Raw genomic sequence first — 19,320 nt, 5'->3', positions numbered from 1 at the left:
ATCACTCTTCCAAAAACCGTTTTCCCCCGGTTGGCAATAAAGAATGCACTAATCTGACTGTTGCTATTGGCAACCGAAGCTACTTCCGGTTGTACGAGAATGATTTGAAACACAGTAAAGGGGGTTACAGATGGACGAAACTACCTTGTTAGTGCATTTTTCTAGTCTGTTGTGCACTTTCTAAAGATGAATTTAAATGTAGGTCGTTGAAAAGGTGCTGCACGTCGTGTTATGTTGTCGATTAATCCACGCAACTTTATGTTTATGTTATACGGCAAATGTGCTGTGACGACCTCATTGCGCGTATTTCCAACATTTTTCAACTACAAATTATGTTAAAGCTCTTCCACCCGCTGGTTTTTTGGGAAATATTAAATTAGCAATTGTTGTTTTGATCTGAAAAAGGTAACTAGAAACTTAAGATGTCGGTCATCAGCAGCCTTGTTCCTGCAAGGTTCCTCACCATCATCGCCCACCTCGTGATTGTCATCAACATATTTTGGACGCGGGTGAGTCCATTTACACAGGTTTCTCTTTTATTTAAAATCGCTAAATTGTTTATCTCGAATCAGAAAATGTTTAGATTAAAATCTTAATTGCACAGTGAGTTGGAAATGTTTACAATGCTCTCGATGGTTATATTCAAATTTATTTGATTTATGTCACCAATTCTTGTTGGTTTCTTAGGAATATAACGTTAAGGCCTGCTTGCCTTTGGAGTTCACAGAAGAGCAATACAATAGTGAGGATTTAAAGTAAGTACCACCACAATACATGCACACCGATATGCTTCCATCATATACTGTACCAATATGCATTGTGCGTATGTCTGTTGCAGGTTGGTAGTGGCTCTGTCAGTCACACTTGTGTTATTCGCCATCGAGCTTGCTGGCTTCTTCTCAGGAGTGTCCATGTTTAACGGCAGCCAAGGTCTACTGTGTATCCTTCACCCACTCAGAGATGTTCTTAAAAGTATGGACACATGATATTTATGATGTACATGTGCCGTGAATAAAAAGTGAACACCCTTTAAGACAGTTGAAGTGTAATTGCCCACAATTCGAACAGCCCCAAGTTCGAAACATCATCAATAGGAATGTTGTGAGACTTTAGCCACTGTTCGTTAAGTTCGTCAAGCAAGAATATCTATAGAATAAGTAAATGTCGGTCTTAAACAAAATTACAAACACAAAATAAAATCATATCCTGAATCACTTTTGGATATGTAAGTGCATTTTGCAGTTCTAACTGTCATCAGTTGTAAAGCAATTCCATGACTCCTGCAATAGCCACTGGAGCCCATGCCAGTGGCTCAGTTGCTCTGGTTTTCTTTCTATTTGAGCAGTGGGATTGTGCGGTCTACTGGTGGATACTTGCCTTCTGCAGGTTAGTGTGCCATAGTTTTTCCAATTTATTTATTTATTTTTCCCTGACATACACATGACCTAGCACTGACGGTCCACTGCAGCGCATCCGTTTCCTTGTCTTATTTTGTGTTTGAGAAGTGGGAGTGCTGGACATATTGGATTATATTTGTCCCTTGCAGGTTGGTGCACAGGATGATTATTCAGATTTGGATCTCAATTCGGGGATAAAATTGACCAAGAATGTAAATTAAAATATATATATTTGTCACAATGTCATTCTCTCATTTTTTCTTCTAGTGTGCTGCCTGCCTTCATGGAGATTCTTCTACTTATTGCTGTTTTTGGACTGTCAAAGAAGCCATTGTAATGTACACGTGGATGAAGGCAATCTCGAAAAGGCATGTCTGTATTTGATTTTACCATGTTCACATCCTAATGGTTAGCAAGTCTATACATCACAGTTGAGAGGTTGTGGGTTGGAATCTCATTTCAGTCATCTCTGTGTCGAGCAAGCACTGGGAGTATGGCCTTTCTCATGAAAGTTTTGGCTTTTTCTGGCAATGTTGACTTCCTCCCTCATTCCAAAAACATTATAACGGCATTGGAGACTGAATTATTATTATGTGCGAGTGTCAGCGACAATGGTTGATTGTGTACCTGTGCAGTGTGTTTGGTTTGGACAAGTTCCAGCTCGCTTCCAATGCAAATGAGGTTAAAGAAAATGGATGATGTGTGGATGTTCACATATTATGGACATTGCATATTCATGGTTAGCAGCAATGTTTTGTTTGTTTGTTTGTTTTTTGGAAGATTGAAATCTGTTACTGTAGCCTGAAAGATTTACATTAATGTATAATAATAATAAATAGATTCTACAATAAAAAAAAGTAATTGTCCATTTCACTTTCTTTCTTTCTTTCTTGTATTTAAAAAATGTACGTGATGTTATGTTACACATTTGGTACTATATTTATATATTGAACAATAGTTATATTAAGATAGGCATTTTGGTGCCATTGATCATTCAGCTTTTATTACTGTATATTTCAATGATCATGCTGATTATTTTCGTTCATTAATTTTGTTTGTTTTCATCGTTGGTGATTGCATTATTATATAAGGTTTGTTTTTATAGGTGCATGCGAATTAGTGGACTATTTCTCATTGCGACTATTGCAGACGTACAGTATTTTGATAGCTCGACAGATGCTCAGCAGCCTTGAAATGCAATTCCGGGTTAAGCAAAGTTCCTTTGCTTCCGAGGTGCTAACGCTTCCTCATTCGGCGAAGTTAAATTGGACATTTTAAGAGAAGGAAATCAATAAATAACTACAATTACAAACAATTCACTTGGAACTATGGGTACGTAGTACACGCTGAATCGTTTATGTATGTGGCTTTTGTATGCATGAGGACGTCCAGCCCCACAAGTAGCTAGCTTCTCCAGCTAACTAGTTGATAACTGGCACCAATGTATAACAATATTAGCACTAAATGTTTGAGCGTGATCGATTGTGGTAATACGCCTTATTCTAAATATAAAACGTTGTATTTACATGTCAATTGGTTACGCTTAGGTGCGATAACTTGTCGGTAGCATTACCTTAGCATTTGCAAGGCTTCCGCTTGAACACTGACGTGTCATTCGGAAAGCGTCTATGAGAACAGTTGTAAAACATAAAATTGATGTTTGACCATTATTGTTTCCAAAAGTTGAAAAGTAGGTCAAATTATCCTATGCAATACAGCTAAAACAACATTTCAAGTGAGAAAATGTGCATTGAGTATCTACGAAAATGAATCACTTACGTATGTGTGGTGTATTTTTTAAATACTATATGAATACTGTATTTCAAACTATGCGTTCTAAATTACCATTTCATTCATGATCGTCTGGCGTTTTTTTTCATAATTGTTACTCCTGTTGGTTTATTTTACTGATCAAAAAACGAAACTCGTCTTTTTTCTAATCCCTTCAAAGACATTAAAGTTAAGAGTGATTGGTTCTGTATGTTTGTATTACTGTTGATAGGCCCTTAAAAAGAAGACATAATATCATGCATATATCCCCCATCATGAAATTTGAGAACCATTCTTCGAGGAGGTAGTAGAATTGTTTTCAAAAACAAACCTGTTGCATTCAATATTTGGTAATTCCATATGTTTCATAATTTGTAAGCGAATATGTTCATTGCATGATACAGAGAGATGTAGTGTTTAATGTGCTTGCCCTTTGTATAGCAAATAAAAGCAACCAAGATATTAATATGTTGCTGATGTTGTGAACAGAGCAACCAAGCAGACAAAGTTTCTTGTTTTCGTCTTGGCAGCAGTGAACACGGGCACTTCTCTGGTGTTATCAAGCCTGCTGTCAGTGTTGGTGTTTGCTGGCATGCAGATGTTCAATAAGCAGCTGGCATCAACAGAGTGGCTCACCATCCTAGGGGGCTTCCTTGGCTCCGTGCTCTTCATCTGCTCACTCACCGTATCCTTTGTGCCCATGGGAATGATCACTTTTGTTTTGCAATTACGTAACATTCTCTATTACAAACACTTAACCTTAACTCGGCTTCTTCAGGCTTTTAGCAATCTGGAAAATCTGTTTTTTGGGAAAGGGTTCCAAGCAAAGATCTTCCCAGAAAGTAAGTTCATGCAAGATAAAGATTTTTTCAATCATAAATTCAATGTTAACAGTTTGTATCCATGCACTAACCTAGCATGGACTCGATAGAAAAAGCAAAGTGTAGATGGAATTTTGGGAGCCACTTTTTAGTGTGTAATAATATACTGGTACGTTTGATTTGGGGGGTTGGACACAAATAGGCAAACAACCATTCACACTGACATTCACACATCCGCAGAGGAAGAGTTTTCATTGAGCTAATGTGTAGAGCATGCATGGAATTTGGGAGGGAGCATCATAAGTACACTGAGATCCCAACCAGAACATCTCAGCTGTGAGTCGACCATGATAAACACCAAACCAATGTGCTGCTACTAACCCAAAACGTGTTTTTGGGACGTGGGAGGATGTCCGGAAGTACGAAAACGGCATGGTCTCTTTTTTTTTTTTTTTTTCTTTTTGTTTTTTGTTTTTTTGGAATGTTGCCTTTATCACCAGAGACAAATTCCTTCTGTGTTTTGCAGACTTAGCCAATAAAGATGACTCTGACAGTTGCTCAAACGTGGCACTTTTGATTGATTGCTTAACAGACGGTGCTTGCTTTTGTTGTCACCAATGAAAACTGCATTTGCTATTAAGCAATTTCAGTTTTTCAGTGCAATATCCCGACCTTTCTATTTTTCTAGATCATATTGTAACAATTGGATTGAATTCGATTCATAATTCAGTGGAATTATATAATGGTACTGTACAAATGAGTCATCTCCCAACCTAAAAATCTGGGATACACTCCAGCTGACTTGTAACACATATTGTAAATGCTGTTGATACGTTTGTCTAGAACTGCTATCCCATTGTTGACCAGCAGATAGCTGTGCTTTATTTTTCTTGACATTACGTTGGGTTATTGTCACTTCCGGTAGAGGTTTTACTTTCTGCGGTAGAGGTTTTACTTTCTGCGCTTCTTTACGTTTCATTTTCACTGAGAAGACAGCGAGAATGGACATGCTTTATCGCTGTACTATTTAGCAAGGAAAAGATAAAAAGGACGAAGATCAAAACTTTCATTTCGGACAGAAAGCGGGCAAAGTGTTCTACTGTGCTCCCATTCGAAAACAGAGGACTCTGGTTCTTTGTACTGATGATTAATTCTTTAATGTGATTTCACACCACCGTAGAACTACAAACAAGTATTAAAATATAGCTATTATTTACACATAAACATTTGGACTTGACATCAACGAAATAAAACCACTTTGCCTGCTTTCTGTCCGAAATAGAAGTTTTGATCTTCGTCCTTTTTATCTAAATCTTTAAACAGCTTCTTCCCCCAAGCCATTAACTCTTTGAACAGTAGCCCAAATGGAATTGTACAGTGCCTCTTTGCAATTTTTTTGCTCATGATACTAGTGCAGCATGTTCGACCGGAAACAAATTCCTTGTGTGTTCTACATACTTGGCAATAAAGATGATTCTGATTCTGATATGTTACTTCCAGGTTGAGTGAATGCTGGCACGTGTGGCTGCCGCTGCTCACCTACAGAAAAAATATCCTGTGACTGTAAAGTGTCCTTGAGAGTTTTGAAAGACGCTTATAAATGAAATTTATTATTATTATTATTATTTACATGTATGACGACGAGTGCTAGAGAAGATCTAGAGTAATCCAAGAACCAACTTGACAAAGGCAGATTTTTAATTTCATCTCCCTTGTATCACATAACGTGAGCGTAATGTACAGCAACATTGTTCTACTTTCAGTTCTGCTGTGCCTCTGCCTATCGCTGTTTGCATCCGGCCTGGTTCACCGCGTGTGTGTCACCACATGGTCAGTCAGCTCGCTTTCACTTGACCATCCTTCACATGTACTTTTTTCCCCGCACCTAAATCTGTCAATATGCCTTCCTTGCAGCTTGATCTTCTCCCTCTTTGCCCTGTATTACATCAACAAAATATCTGCCGCCCTCTACCAGGCAACCGCGCCCACGACGGTGCCTACCAAGATGGCCACCAAGGGCAAGAGGAAGAACTGACGAATGAAAAAAAAAGATGTCCCGCTTTTGACAAAAAAAAACTTTCATTGGCCATATTCACATTCCATTCAAGAAATTAGGACAACACATCATAGTTATACGCCACACGTCATTTTATAATTAAATTCTAGAAAACCATTGAATGTTTTGTCTCTTTCAGACTAGTATGTTAACATTTTTTGCTTTACAAGGGAAATACATGACATAGAAAACTATGAATTGGAACACTTAATTTTTCATTTTTAATACAAGCAAGATCATTTTAAACAGTTATATGTATCCAACTTGATGGAAACAATTTGTCAGGTTTTCTGCCCCTCAGGTGTATAAAGAATTGGAAAGATTTGGTGTAAAGGGATTTTCCTACCAAACGTCTGAAAAGATAAATTAGAACAGAAACTGTATGATAGCCAAGTCTGACATCAGCTTAAAAACTCATTGCTGTCCAAGACAAAAAAAACATCGCCCAACCTTTGAAGGCTCTCCTTTTGTGTCTTTAAATAACACAAGATTGAAGCCCTGGTGCTAAAGTTAATTAATAGTAAATTCCATTGACCATGGCAGTATGTACAATACCACAAAGAAACTTACATCACATCTGGCTATTGTCTTTAGGCTGGTGGAACTTCCTAGAACTGTTTTTTTTAACTTGCACTGATATTCATTTGAAAATGAAGACAAAAGTTACTTAATCTTTACTTCCTGTTTTTGCTATATATACAGGTGTTTGAATAGTAACTTAAAGGACAACCGACGTCACTTTTTTGTTTCCTAACTGACATCAGAATGTTTTATAGCATCTAAAATACCCAAAACACGCAGTATGATATTTTTATTCAAATGCAAAACACCAATAAAAATGACTTGGTGTCCAAAATCTGCAAAAAAAATTGAGCTGCGAATTTTCAGAAAGTCCCGCCCCCAGTTTGTGACATCACACCAAGACGTCTTGCATTGCTTGAGAATCAAAACAATGGCTTCAGATTCGGAGAATATGCTTTCTTGGTACACATCCAGTTATGAATATAGTTATCAAATAGTTCTGAAGAGGAAAGCATACATGTTTGCCATCGATTAAATAATTTATTCTGTGCCATTTTGAGGCAACATTGGGGGGAAATGTCTCACCAAAAAGAGTCAGAAAATGGGCACCGAGCTGTTGTGAGGAATGAATCAGCCTGTTTCCACAGGTTGATAAATTCCTTCCATGGAGCTTGGACGCCCTCTTCTGGCTCTTTCTGGTGCAACATGAGGTTTTCAGACCAAACAAGCATTGACGTGATGGAAGGACTGCTACATTGTGTCCTTTTTTTCAGTCAAGGGCGTTCTTTCAGTGACGCCACGTACGGTCTCGTCACTAACGCAAAAACAAGACTTCCGGAATATTCAGCACGATTCTTAAAACGTAAAATATAGCTATATGCGGTGCATCTTCTCAGCCCCTTCCAGCACTGTGTTAATATTATATAACTATACTTCGAGGATTTTCGTCTATTGCGGGTGGTCCTGGTCCCCATTAGGCAGTGAAAAACGAGGGATTACTTTATACACTCGATTTTCTCTTTTGCTAGAATCTATTTTTCTGGGCAAAGTCTCATTAAAATCCCACTGGAGTTGTAGGTGGGACCTGCCCCCTTGCAGTTGGCTCCTGCATGCGAAAGTAAGTGTGAATTATGAATTAGCCTTTTTTTAGTCCATGGTCGCAAGGAGCATATACATCAGACTGAGTATTAGACCACCAATTGTATAAAATTGACAGAACACTATAAAATATAGATATATGGGGGGGATATTTGTTGTTGTTCTTGCTGTTTTATTGTATTTCCATTCGATTCAAAATGGTAAATGGTTTGAGATGCAAACGCTTAGTGTTGAGTGCGGCCAAGGAACGAATAAAAAACAAATTTCTCAAAGCAGCATTGGGATTGTTGTAAACCGTTTCAGAAACCGTTTTGAGTGAAAGATTCGACACACCCTTTCAATTGACAGCCCGAGAAAGTGTATGAAAACGTGTGACCGTGTAAGCGTCTCATACGACAAGCAAGAATGCTGATTATAGAGTATAGTTTCCATCTAAATTTCAATATGGAAAAAATAGCGGTTGTGGTTTTGATAGTCGAAAAAAAAATCTTGGGACTTGCGTTCAAATGGGTGTGGAAGGGGCATGAGAACATTATTTGCTTCAACTCCCTCCCACCTCTTCTTTTTTTCATCTCCCTCCCATCTCCTTCGACCGGGCGTTGCCCGGCTGACTATATATACTCGGATAGAATCCTCTTGAACTCCCGTTTTTCTCTTTACCGCATTTTGCTTACTTAGCCTCCTCCCAGTCTGGTAAGTCTTCTCTTCTTCAATGTAACACTTTTGGGGGGACGTGTTGCGCTCATTTTACTATTGCATCGTGTATAACAGAAGCCACACTTCAAGAAAATAGGAAGACACACACACTCGCGGTGGTTTCAAAGCTCTATAGATCGAGTAAATCGTTGGTCTTTTTTTCGCCGTTTGTAGTTTTTACGACAAAGGTTGCCTGTTGGACACTGGGTGTGTTCCCCGTGCGTCATTGGGTGGTCTGCGGTTTAGGCGCACTGCACTTCTCCCAAGCGACAAGTCGCTGCAGCAAGCAGGCTTTCTGCTTCCTGTCCTTTAGTGAGACCTGATTCCATTACAGGACAACCTGTTTTTACGACTTTTTGTCTTGCTGAAATCCAGTAGGAAAAAGGCGGATGTGGAACACAGGGCAGCAGCCACGAGATAAGGATGTCTGTTTCTTCCGGAACATTTGTTCTTATATTAAAAGAATTTGCCCCGAGTGCCAGTGAAAGCAACACTCGTGTCCTCCCTTTGAGCTTCACTGTTTGGTTTGGCTGGGGATGTTATAATGAGCTGTTTGTCTTTAAGGTGCCCTTTAAATAAACGCATCTTATGCTGTAATACTCTTAATATATTTTTATTTCTTACATACTAAACACTGTAGTTATTTTTACAATATTGATATTTTGTGCAGACGCACAAATGTAATATGGTCTCCACACAACTCACTCAAATCCTGATATTGTCACTGTCGTATGTGACACTGACTGACAACTGTGATTTTTAAATTCAGTATCTTGTAAATCGATCAGCAATATCATACGGTGAAGGGCTCTGCAACGACCACTCCTCATAACCCCCTGCACATTCACAGCCCCCACCTGTCTCTGCAACCATGAGTGACTTGGAGAAATGCATGGAGAACCTGATTGTCATTTTCCACCGCTACGCCAAGGACGACGGTGATAGCAGGACGCTAAGCAAAAAAGAACTGAAAAAACTACTGGAGGTAGAGTTACCCACCTTCCTCAAGGTAAGAATATGTTATCTTGATGTAATAGGTCAAGTCATTTATAAAATGGATCTTCTTTTCCTTTTCTGCTTTTCCCTTCAGGACATACTACATACGCTACATAAAATGGATCATGCTGGATATTTTTAATTACTGTCATTTGATGACCATAATGACTATAACTATGCATTTAATTCATAATATATGAATGTGACTGGTTGTTTGTTGCTGTTTGCCCTGTAATTGATTGCAGGACTCCCATAATTCTTACGGGGAAGATTTATAGAGAGTGGATGGATGAATGGAGACTGATAGCTTTTCGTCAAACAAAAATGCTCGAAAAACATTACAAAATTAAAAATAACCCAAACAGGCATCATTTCTATTAAACCAATGTCATTTTTCAACAATATCTAAGATAATGTACAGTATTTGATTTTTCAAGCTTTGTGGAATGTGTGAAAAATCAACCCCCCCCCCCCCCCAAAAAAAAAAATAGAGTAAATTCATTATATTGTCAAGAACTACATAAAAACACTACTGCCTAACAACAACAGGTCATAGTGACCATTTCTCACATCCAATTCTCATATTAGAAAAGCCAGGAATGTTAGTTTTCAGTTCAAAATGGTCTAAATGGCCCCTGTTGGACGTCAATAAAAAGCATTGCACATTCTACGTGCATAAACAGTGTGAATTTTTACGAAATTATCTTTGAGATTAACAAAATGGGAATTCTTACACCACTAAAACATAATATACTGAAAACCTGTGTGAACCTATAATGCTAATTCTGGAACTTCTTTTACAATCAATGGACGGATGCGATATGAAATAGTTCACAAGTCCACTTATATAGGTCGATAGCTAGGATGCTAACTGTTGGTGTGTTAACAAATAGCAAGATAACAACCGACTGTAAGTACAAGAAGGCGCAAAGTGAATCGATATGAATTATTCATTTATTCATCTTCTGAACTGCTTATTCCTCACGAGGATGGCGGAGGCTGCTGGAGCCTATCCCAGCCATCTTTGGGCAGTAGGTAGGGGACACCCTGAATCGGTTGCCAGAAAATCGCATGGGATGTGAATTATAAATGATAAAATACTCCCTGCGAACAGTTATGTTATAGATAAAATACACAAATGGTGGATGTGTCAAGTTAGCTGGTTTGACTGTATGGACCCTTTTAAAATAGACCATCCTGCTTTGTATTTATTTATTGCAGACTCAAAAGAACCCCAAAACGGTGGATTGCATCTTGCAGGACCTGGACCTGAACAAAGACGACAAGTTAGACTTTGAAGAGTTTCTACCCCTAGTCGCGGGCCTTTCCTTGGCCTGTGAGAAGTGCTATGTGCTTCACCAAAAGAAGGGCAAACAATAAAGGCAATTTCAGTTCTGCGTTACATGAATATAAACCTTTGACTGAATATGACTTTGTCTGCATGATTACTCACACCTTAAAAGTCTGTTGTTGTACATGTATTTTGATTCTTTCATGATTTGAACATATGGAAACATTTTAGCCCAAAGATGTCTGCCCTGTTCTTTCTGTCTCTGAAAAAATGTGATTGATAAGCATGAAGTTGATACATAGCAGGTGGCCCAAAAAGGATTTGGCACTACAATCTGATTTCACTTTGAATGTTTTCTTCTCGATTGTGTGTACTAAAGCCACAAAGCTACCAATATTCAAATTAATCGTGCATGTATTTGAGTCCTAAAACTTTCACGGCTGAATTAAAATGTTATCGAGTGGCAGAAATGCTTCTCTTCTTTTTCTTAACTAAATTAGTAAATGGCCAGATGTTGCTTCGCAAAGTTTGACGTTTAACGGGTCCAAAGAAATGTGTTCAGGCCCAACCCATGACCCCCGCCCAAAAAAAACACAAACGCAAAAAGAAAAAAAAGGAAGCCGTAAGCAGCCATGATCCAAACCCTAAAAACACATTTTTCATCACATAACATCATTTTTTCTTCCCTTTTGACACCATATTCTATCCAGATTTAAGTTTCACAATTTCACCCAGTCAAGTTTCCTTGATTCAACCTTTGCAGATTACAGTTTTCCTAAACTGCACTATCTACTGGAGCTGTTGAGAAACCTTCCAGACTCCCCCCTTTAATGCATTCAAACTCCTCCCACTTCAATATTGAACAGGGCCTGCAGGATGACTCAGCATCTGGCACCAGAGGTTTGCAAGTGGTTTATATCACGCCCTAAGAACACAGGATCGTAGATTCTGAGGAATTCAAAGCATCCGATACATTGCCATGACTACGCTGCCTATGAACACACACTGCACACTAAAATCCAGCAAATGGAAGACATTATTTGGGGAGGGCAAATCCCAACTAAAGGCAAGTTATTTATCATTATAAGAACAGTAATACACAGAATTAAAGGTCCGCATGGTAACTTAAATCATATGCTTAGAATCAGGCATTGAATAATACATGTTAATTCTGGAATGTCTCCATCAAAGGACACGAGCTGTTGTGCTACAGGGCTACCTACACAGGTGGATGCTAACATGCTAACAGTTACTGTGCTAACATATGAATTGGATTTGCTTTATTAGTCTCGCAGTGGAGAAATTTACATTTCACAGCAGCAAAGAGATGAAAGGCATGAAAGTAGAAAAACAAAGTACATGAGCTGCTGGAACACGATAGCAACCTTAGTTTTTTTTAAAATAATGCAATGGATTTTAATGTAAGATCTTATTAGATTGTACGGTTGTATTTGAAATACATTACTAACACTAATAAAGGCAAATCCAATCCAATATATTATGCAAATATGTTGCGTAAATGGCAATATGCAAACCTGAATCCAAAAAGGGCCAAGGCATATCATTGAAGATTTCGAAAGAGGATTTCTCAAATGTTACAAGTCGTACATCATGATTCCAGCTCATGTATTTTTTTGCAACCTGAAGGGAGATGGGAAGTAAAAACTAACCACTAGATGGGAGCATCGATCAAGAGATTTTTTTTACATTATCACGCATCTACGCCGACTAGTCTTAATACTTTTTTATTGCGTTTGTGAAATATGAATTAAGCAGCAAATTACACCAGATGATTGTTTATTTATACTGATACAATTCGACATACGTGTTTGGATTTTCTGTCTTTTATTGCTTGTATTGATAAACAGTGTGTGTGTGTGTGTGTGTGTGTGTGTGTGTGTGTGTGTGTGTGTGTGTGCGCGCGCGCATGCGCGTGAGATTCGTTATTTGCATGTGTATGCTCCAATTGGCCCGGAACCAGTTGCGTCGTGTCCCACGCCTATGTATCGAAGTTACCTGGGATTGGCAAATGCAACACCCGTTTGTTTATTCATACTGAAACAATTCGACAAACGTGTTTGAATTTCTGTCTTTTATTGCTCATATTTATAAATGCCAACTTCCGGAAGTCACCTGGGATTGGCTCTACCCTCACGGTCATGTGATCATCTCAACATCTTTTAACGTAGGTGTGGCGAGAAACCACAATAATTTTTTTTAAGTTTCGTTTGAGATTTTTGTCAAGCTAACAATGTAAGTACACATCCAACACAAACAACGAGAGAAACTCATATAGACAAGTGGCTTCTTTGTCAAACTGGATACAGCACATGTACTCGAGGCAAAACCAGAGCGGTAAAACCCGTCTAGGTGGAGTCTGAAACATTTTACACAGATCACATTTGAGTTTGTGTATGTGTCATTAAACGAATTAGCCAAACTATATAAGACAATGCATCTCAAATGAGCCCATCGCACATCTCTGGAAAAATCACACAAGAGCACTTCTTGTCTGTTGAATAAATAGTAAGGCTTAAGGAATTTGCGCAACAATATTGGGAGTAAGCTGGATACGTGTATCTCTTATCATTGGTGATATTCAAATCAAATAAATCAAAGGAACCTACTTTTCCCCAAACTCAGTAGCCATGGGCCGCCTGGATGAAGTCATTATAATGTTGACGGATCTCTGCTCAATACAACACTGACGGCGACAAGTATTTGAACACAGAGGAGATGAAAATGTTGCTTGAGAAAGAAGTCAACATCAACAATTTCCAAGTGAGCCAACACAGTGAACGCATTCGCAGCATGCTGGACTCAATTACGTATGTGAGTTATATCGCCTGTAACTTAACATTCTCTTGATTTGTGGTTTAACAGGGGAATCTCACGATGGACAATGTCAAGCAGAGCTTGAAACAGTTGGACAGTGACCAAGAGATCGATGTCAGGCTCCTTGACTTTGGCAGAGCTGTGACTCAATTGGCGATTGTGTATCACCGCAATAAAATTAAGGGGCAAAAAGCTTAAAATAACAATTATGATAATAAAGTCGAATCATCAGGAATGATGTAATGAAAAATGGCAACGTGCTACTGTAAGTGACTACAAAGGAATTGTTCCATTAAAATAGGCGGGTTTGTTACTGAGCTGCTGGTCTTTTTTTCTGTATGATTCTTCTCAATACACATTTAACAAGTCATTGATAGACCATCCATCCATCCATCCATCCATTTTTCAATCCGCTAAGTCAAAAAAGGGTCGCACGGCGTGCTGGAACCTATCCCATGCAGCTATCTTTGGGCAGTAGGCGGGCTACACCCTGAACTGGTGGACAGCTAACAGCAGGCCACATATCAACAAAACACACCTAAGGACACATTAACAATAACAAACGAGGACAAATTCAAGTGTTTCATTGACCTGCAATGCACATTTTTAGAATATGACAGTAGAAAGTATCACGAGAAAATGCACGTGGAGAACATGCAAAGTTCACGCAGCAAAGTCGGACACTGCACTGTGAGGCTGACATGCTAACCAGTTGAGCATTGCATCGCCGCCTTTGAGGGCCCTGTCTCTTTATTGTGGTGGACCTCCAACTTTATTAGAAAACTCCAACATTATTAGGAGTGATTTTATTTTTGTGTGTGTACAAATAACAAAACAAACTTTCATGTCACCTTTGCATCAGGTTTAGTGGCATGTTATTTCTCAAACTGACTATGCATTTTATCATTACGCTGTCGCTCTAGGTCATGTTGAGCATAGTGAACTTGGTCGTGATTTCTCCTTTTATCTGTTCCTTCACTAAATGCTAAAAAACAACAAATACAACGGGCCGAAATGCAAAAACATTTGTTTTGACTGACCTTTCCTGGAAGACCTGCCTACCAAGTGTGACTCTACCAGGAGCAAACTGCAGATAGTCATTATTGGTAAACTCCATCACCATGACGAGGTCAGACCTGAGAGGGGGTTATATCATAATCAATTGGCAAAATTATAGTGTATTCCAAGCTGTTTATTAAAGATCCATGTACCACACGGCTGAAGAGCAAAGGCTTCGGAAAACAAGCGATTATATCTGATATCACATGAAATTAATTTATTTATTTCTAAACTAAGAAATAATCATTTTATGACGCCCTCAGCCCACAAATGTTGATTGAGAAAGTTAAATAACACAATGAGCATCTTTCAAAACAAATGAGGCAAGTACATATGCATCTCTCTCTCTCTCCTAAAGTCACTTTAGTTCGCTGACGAAGCCTCTTGGATAGGAGGCGAAACGTCCGAAACCTTCACATTTGTACAGATGACGGCTGAAGAAACCTTCTCATCGATGGACCACTCCTGTACGACTGAGAGCTTACACAGATGCGAGTGCAAGGTTACAAGATTTCCCCAGATACTCATTTTCCCTCCTACATTCCAAAAACATTGGTGGAAGGTTAATTGGGAATATACTGTAACTGCTCCTAGGTGTGAATGTGAGTGTGAATTGTCGTTTCTCTATTTGTGCCCTAGCAACCAGTTCATGGAGTACGCCGACTGTCAACCAAAAACAAGTGGAATACAAGCGACAGCAGACACATGACCGAATACTGAATGTCGGAATTAAAAAAGCGGTTTCACTGTCAAATTACATGGGCTTAGTCAAAAAGGTGAAACCGGACTCGATGGCATAGAAAACATTTTATTTAAATTACCTTATATTGTGTGTGTGTGTGTGTGCACCTGTGTGTGCACATATGTCATTATAAGTCTTAAATAAGATGATGCATCTCGCTTGAGTTTATCACACCTCTGGGGAGTCACAAGATATCGTATTGTCTGCTGAACACACTGCAAGTGCTAAAAAAAGTTGCACGATAGAGTTTGAGTATGCTAGAAGTGTGTTAGGCTAAACTGTAATCGTGTGCAATGCTCAAATTGTGTTGCTTTTGTTTGTTTGCTTTTTTGTTTTTTAAGATAATGTTTCCTGTTCTTTCATTCAATACAATTATAGGAAGAAGACTTCACAAACCTCAGCAGCAATGGGCCGCTTAGATGAAATCATTGTAACGTTGTCAAACCTGTGAGGAATATAATGACGATGAAAAGAAAAAGTGTTTGGACAAGGATGAGATTGCAGCCTTGCTCGAGAATGAACTTCAAACCAACAACTTTCAATTGAGGGACTTTAGGCGTGAACACAGTGAACATATTAATCACAATAGGATATAGTTCTGAGCATTCGCAGTATTTCCTGTGCCTTAACGTTTTGGTTTTGGATTTGACGGGGGAAACTCACGATGGAGAATATCCCAAAGATGTAGAAGCAGATGGAAAAGAAGATGACGAGCTCAAACTCCTTGAACGCTGTGACTCAACTAGCAATGTTGTACTCCTGCAGGAATAAGACAGGGGAAAAGTTTAAAAGAAAATACAGTGATAATCATATTAAATATGGTTTTATGCTGGTAGAATCAACGACAGAGACATTCTTGAATTTGGGTGCATTACAAAGTTGCTGGTAAATTTTCATTTTAAGACAGGAAGTGAATTAGAAAATAATACAGATTTTCAAGGTGATTTCTATTTATTGAAGTGATTCTCAAGTCCTTTTTTCTGATATGCCCCTTTTAGAAGACGAAAAAAATTATAATCCCTCAATGCCAAATGTGGCACGTCCTATGTACCTTATATGTTTACAAAAAAAAAAAAACAGATGAAGGGTTAGCGAATATAAAGAGACCAGATTTAACAATGGTTCTATTTAGGAGCTTAATCATACAATTTATAATCGATTACGTAGTATTTTGATCAACATCACGTCTCAAAATGTTTCATATTGTACATGCTAGCGCTAATTCGATAGCACTAGCCAAACCTGGATGTTAGTGTTACGCTCTCCACTCTGGTAATCGGGGGAGATACGGTGTTGCGGTGTACGTCTCGACTGAACCGTGGTTTACTTCGAATGCCCAGAGGTAATACAAACGTATGCGCACAACAACTTCCTGTCCAACAATGCAAATCGGTCCGACACGAAACACTACCCAAAGCAGATGTTCCTTGTATAAAAAAACATTTTAGATGTACACGATACCATTTGTAAACCAATGTAACTATGCGATTTGCTTTACCTGTAACCAAAATACTAAATAAGGTACTTTTTAACCTGTCACACTAGCACTGAGGCTTACAAAGACACAAACCTGTAAACTCTGCTATATATTTTTTAATATCGTACAGTTTTCTGAAATAGATACTATTGCTTATACTTGCTATTAACTTCCTGTGAATCTACGTTGGATTGGAAGAATGTCTGTGCATCTCACTGTTATATGGAAGATTTGTAGCTAATTAACTTTCCCTGCCTGCGACCGACACGACATCATTCAGCCGGACATTTCTTGTTTGTACAGTACAAATTGTACTGTACAAAAAAAAAATCCAATCCACAACTTTATTTGAGTCCACCGTGTATTTTTCTAGACATTGAAGGCATTGTTTTGTTTTCGAGATTTTGCACTGATGGAGTTTGTTTGGGGTTTGATGGGGTTTACATTTATAAGCATATGAAAACAACTCTGATGCAAAGTATTTCGAGTCAGAGTTACAATTCCACTCCACACATTTTTACTGTGACAGATATGAGTGATTAGTCACGCCTACATCTTTTTGACAGCTTACTCCACTGGAAAAACAGTGTGTGACAAAAGAGAAAATAATGTCACGTGACTTTTCAGTCCATTGAGAGTGCCAGGTCATGAGAAAGAGACATGTATCAGCTCCTCCTGCTCAGGTTCTTTACAGCGTGAACAACACAAGAAAAACAAGATTATTCAACAACAAAGCTATACGTCCGGCAGAGCCACTTATAGAGAGAGCTTCGACTTGGCTGACTTGCAAGAGCAAATCATCATTCAAATTGATATCCGTATTTCTATTGACTGTGGTCAGGTTAGCCTTGTTAACAAAACAGGCATACACAATGCCAACATGACATCACCATGTAAGGCTTTTCCTTCAAAGTTTGCACATGCAGCACATCATTGGCTTGACCTGTCTTATTGATTTGTGGTTGGCATTAACCGATATTATATTCCCCAAATATACACTACTGTTGCCATCAAAATAACCACTGTGTCAAAAAGGATCAAATTGAATCCGAACACATTAAGTACTTTTGATCGTGACAGCTTGACACAGATGGAGTTCATAACAAACCACTTTTAACAAACCAGACTGATGAGTTGACTTGAATTGCGTTTTGACTAGGGCTGGAAAAGAAGGTGTTCAAATCCGCTGAATATAAAATTGCTGCTATACAAACCAAAAATAAGTGTACAACTTGTACTGTAGACAGTTTTTTGAAAAATGTTGACATTGGCTCTACATGTACTGCTCACCTATTCATCAGTGCCATTAGTCATCAGGCTGTGTTGACTGTTTAAAAGGATTCCACCTCATTCGCACACTCACCTTGCTGGAGAACCAGATAAGATCAGACTCACATACCGTAAGCGTAAGTACTGATGGAACTTCTGATATGAACTGTATGTCTTGTGTCTGAGTCTATCTTTGCGAATATCGACATCATCTGAATTATTTTATATATCTTGCAACACTATCTGCATTAATAACAACTTCTGGTTTGGTTTTTAGTCTATTTTGTAACTATGGTGAACATCCCCAACACTCTGAGCCTAACATTTAACCATCCTAAATCAAGGTCTTTTTTTCTCCTGTTTCCCCAGAACCTGATTAGAAACAGATTTTTTTCCATCCCAAAGCAGCCATGTTGCAACTGGAAAAGTTAATTCAAAAGTTTGTAGATCTATTTGAAGAGTACGCCGGTGAGGAAAATGACTGTTTGAGCAGGGATGAGTTTAAAGCGCTGGTCCTTGATGAAATCAGTTGCCCTGACTATAAAGTAAGTGACAAATCAGTAAAATTATGTGCCATTAATTAATATATGTATGTATGTATGTATGTATGTATGTATGTATGTATGTATGTATGTATGTATGTATGTATGTATGTATGTATGTATGTATGTATGTATGTATTTTTTGTATTTTTTTTTTTTTTATTTATTTATTTATTTATTTGTGTGTGTGTGCGCGTGTGATTGCGTTCGTGCGTACATACATATTTATGTATGTATGCATGTATTTATTTATTTATTTATTTTTGTTATTTATTTACATATTTATTTATTTTTGTCAAGTGGCCCTTTTTGTGTGTTGACAGGGGAAACTAGAGAAAGACGATATTGACAAGATGTTTGACGAGCTGGATAAGAACGATGACGACCAGCTCAGCTTCCCGGAGTACATCATGTTAATGGCCAAAATGACAAAATGTCAACGCCGAAAGGCTGGAGGGAGGGGTCGCCGTAGAGGCAGGGGCGGCAAGGGCGGCAAGGGCGGCAAAGGCGGCAGGGACAGTGATGATGAATGAAATGCATAATGCTCTGTCATTTATGAGTTTTGTATCTCTGTTTGGTTGTATCACTGAAAGTAAATTACAAATACATATATTCATTGGTGATGCTGTTTTTTTACAGTATGCATACTGAATATTATAATAAAATCCCATCAAAAGCACTTTTTGGAAAGAAAAAGGGGGAATCAGTTGGAGGAAGGAGGCCATTATACAGGGGCCTTAATAAGAAAC

General features: G+C 38.4%; 5 protein-coding genes and 1 long non-coding RNA gene across 7 annotated transcripts in view; 5 read left to right on the top strand and 1 right to left on the bottom strand.

Moving 5' to 3' along the window:
- The window catches only part of trim46a (tripartite motif containing 46a), a 37,592-nt gene extending 20,917 nt beyond the window's left edge, over positions 1–16,675 (bottom strand). Inside the window, exons 1-5 of the mRNA XM_088999512.1 lie at positions 16,526–16,675; positions 15,947–16,042; positions 15,680–15,728; positions 14,523–14,618; positions 809–965 (exon numbers count right to left, since the gene is read on the bottom strand). The gene's annotated coding sequence lies outside the window, so the exon portion shown is untranslated. The remainder of the gene's footprint in view (positions 1–808; positions 966–14,522; positions 14,619–15,679; positions 15,729–15,946; positions 16,043–16,525) is intronic.
- Positions 58–2,248, top strand: LOC148896749 (transmembrane protein 107-like). 2 transcript variants are annotated; one of them, XM_088999516.1, is made up of 5 exons: positions 58–509; positions 688–755; positions 839–939; positions 1,450–1,546; positions 1,665–2,248. In XM_088999516.1, the coding sequence occupies exons 1-5, from the start codon at positions 423–425 to the stop codon at positions 1,732–1,734; spliced, it is 423 nt and encodes a 140-aa protein (XP_088855642.1). In that variant the 5' UTR covers positions 58–422; the 3' UTR covers positions 1,735–2,248. The 2 variants fall into 2 exon arrangements, with proteins under 2 accessions (XP_088855642.1, XP_088855641.1); XM_088999515.1 differs by lacking the exon at positions 1,450–1,546 and adding an exon at positions 1,290–1,386 and having other exon boundaries at positions 61–509.
- krtcap2 (keratinocyte associated protein 2) lies at positions 2,571–6,161 on the top strand. The gene is made up of 5 exons (XM_088999517.1): positions 2,571–2,729; positions 3,698–3,852; positions 3,946–4,009; positions 5,752–5,818; positions 5,903–6,161. Exons 1-5 carry the CDS (start codon positions 2,726–2,728, stop codon positions 6,021–6,023), a joined length of 411 nt encoding a protein of 136 aa, XP_088855643.1. The 5' UTR covers positions 2,571–2,725; the 3' UTR covers positions 6,024–6,161.
- On the top strand, positions 8,208–10,782 carry s100a10b (S100 calcium binding protein A10b). The gene is made up of 3 exons (XM_088999518.1): positions 8,208–8,357; positions 9,211–9,369; positions 10,578–10,782. The coding sequence occupies exons 2-3, from the start codon at positions 9,232–9,234 to the stop codon at positions 10,734–10,736; spliced, it is 297 nt and encodes a 98-aa protein (XP_088855644.1). The 5' UTR covers positions 8,208–8,357; positions 9,211–9,231; the 3' UTR covers positions 10,737–10,782.
- On the top strand, positions 12,908–13,799 carry LOC148896746 (uncharacterized). Its single transcript, XR_016115420.1, has 2 exons — positions 12,908–13,428; positions 13,531–13,799. It is a non-coding gene; the product is annotated as an uncharacterized LOC148896746 (long non-coding RNA).
- A 1,335-nt stretch (positions 16,676–18,010) lies between the features above and the next one.
- On the top strand, positions 18,011–19,183 carry LOC148896744 (protein S100-G-like). The gene is made up of 3 exons (XM_088999519.1): positions 18,011–18,166; positions 18,399–18,574; positions 18,895–19,183. Exons 2-3 carry the CDS (start codon positions 18,440–18,442, stop codon positions 19,102–19,104), a joined length of 345 nt encoding a protein of 114 aa, XP_088855645.1. The 5' UTR covers positions 18,011–18,166; positions 18,399–18,439; the 3' UTR covers positions 19,105–19,183.
- The last annotated feature ends 137 nt before the right edge of the window (positions 19,184–19,320 follow it).

Source organism: Hippocampus bargibanti, linkage group LG06 (genome assembly GCF_051943395.1).
Source record: "Hippocampus bargibanti isolate YZ-2025 linkage group LG06, ASM5194339v1, whole genome shotgun sequence".
In the NCBI taxonomy this organism is placed as follows: Eukaryota; Metazoa; Chordata; class Actinopteri; order Syngnathiformes; family Syngnathidae; genus Hippocampus; species Hippocampus bargibanti.
Note: the sequence above shows the minus strand (reverse complement) of the source record. Positions and strands in the feature narration are given on the sequence as shown.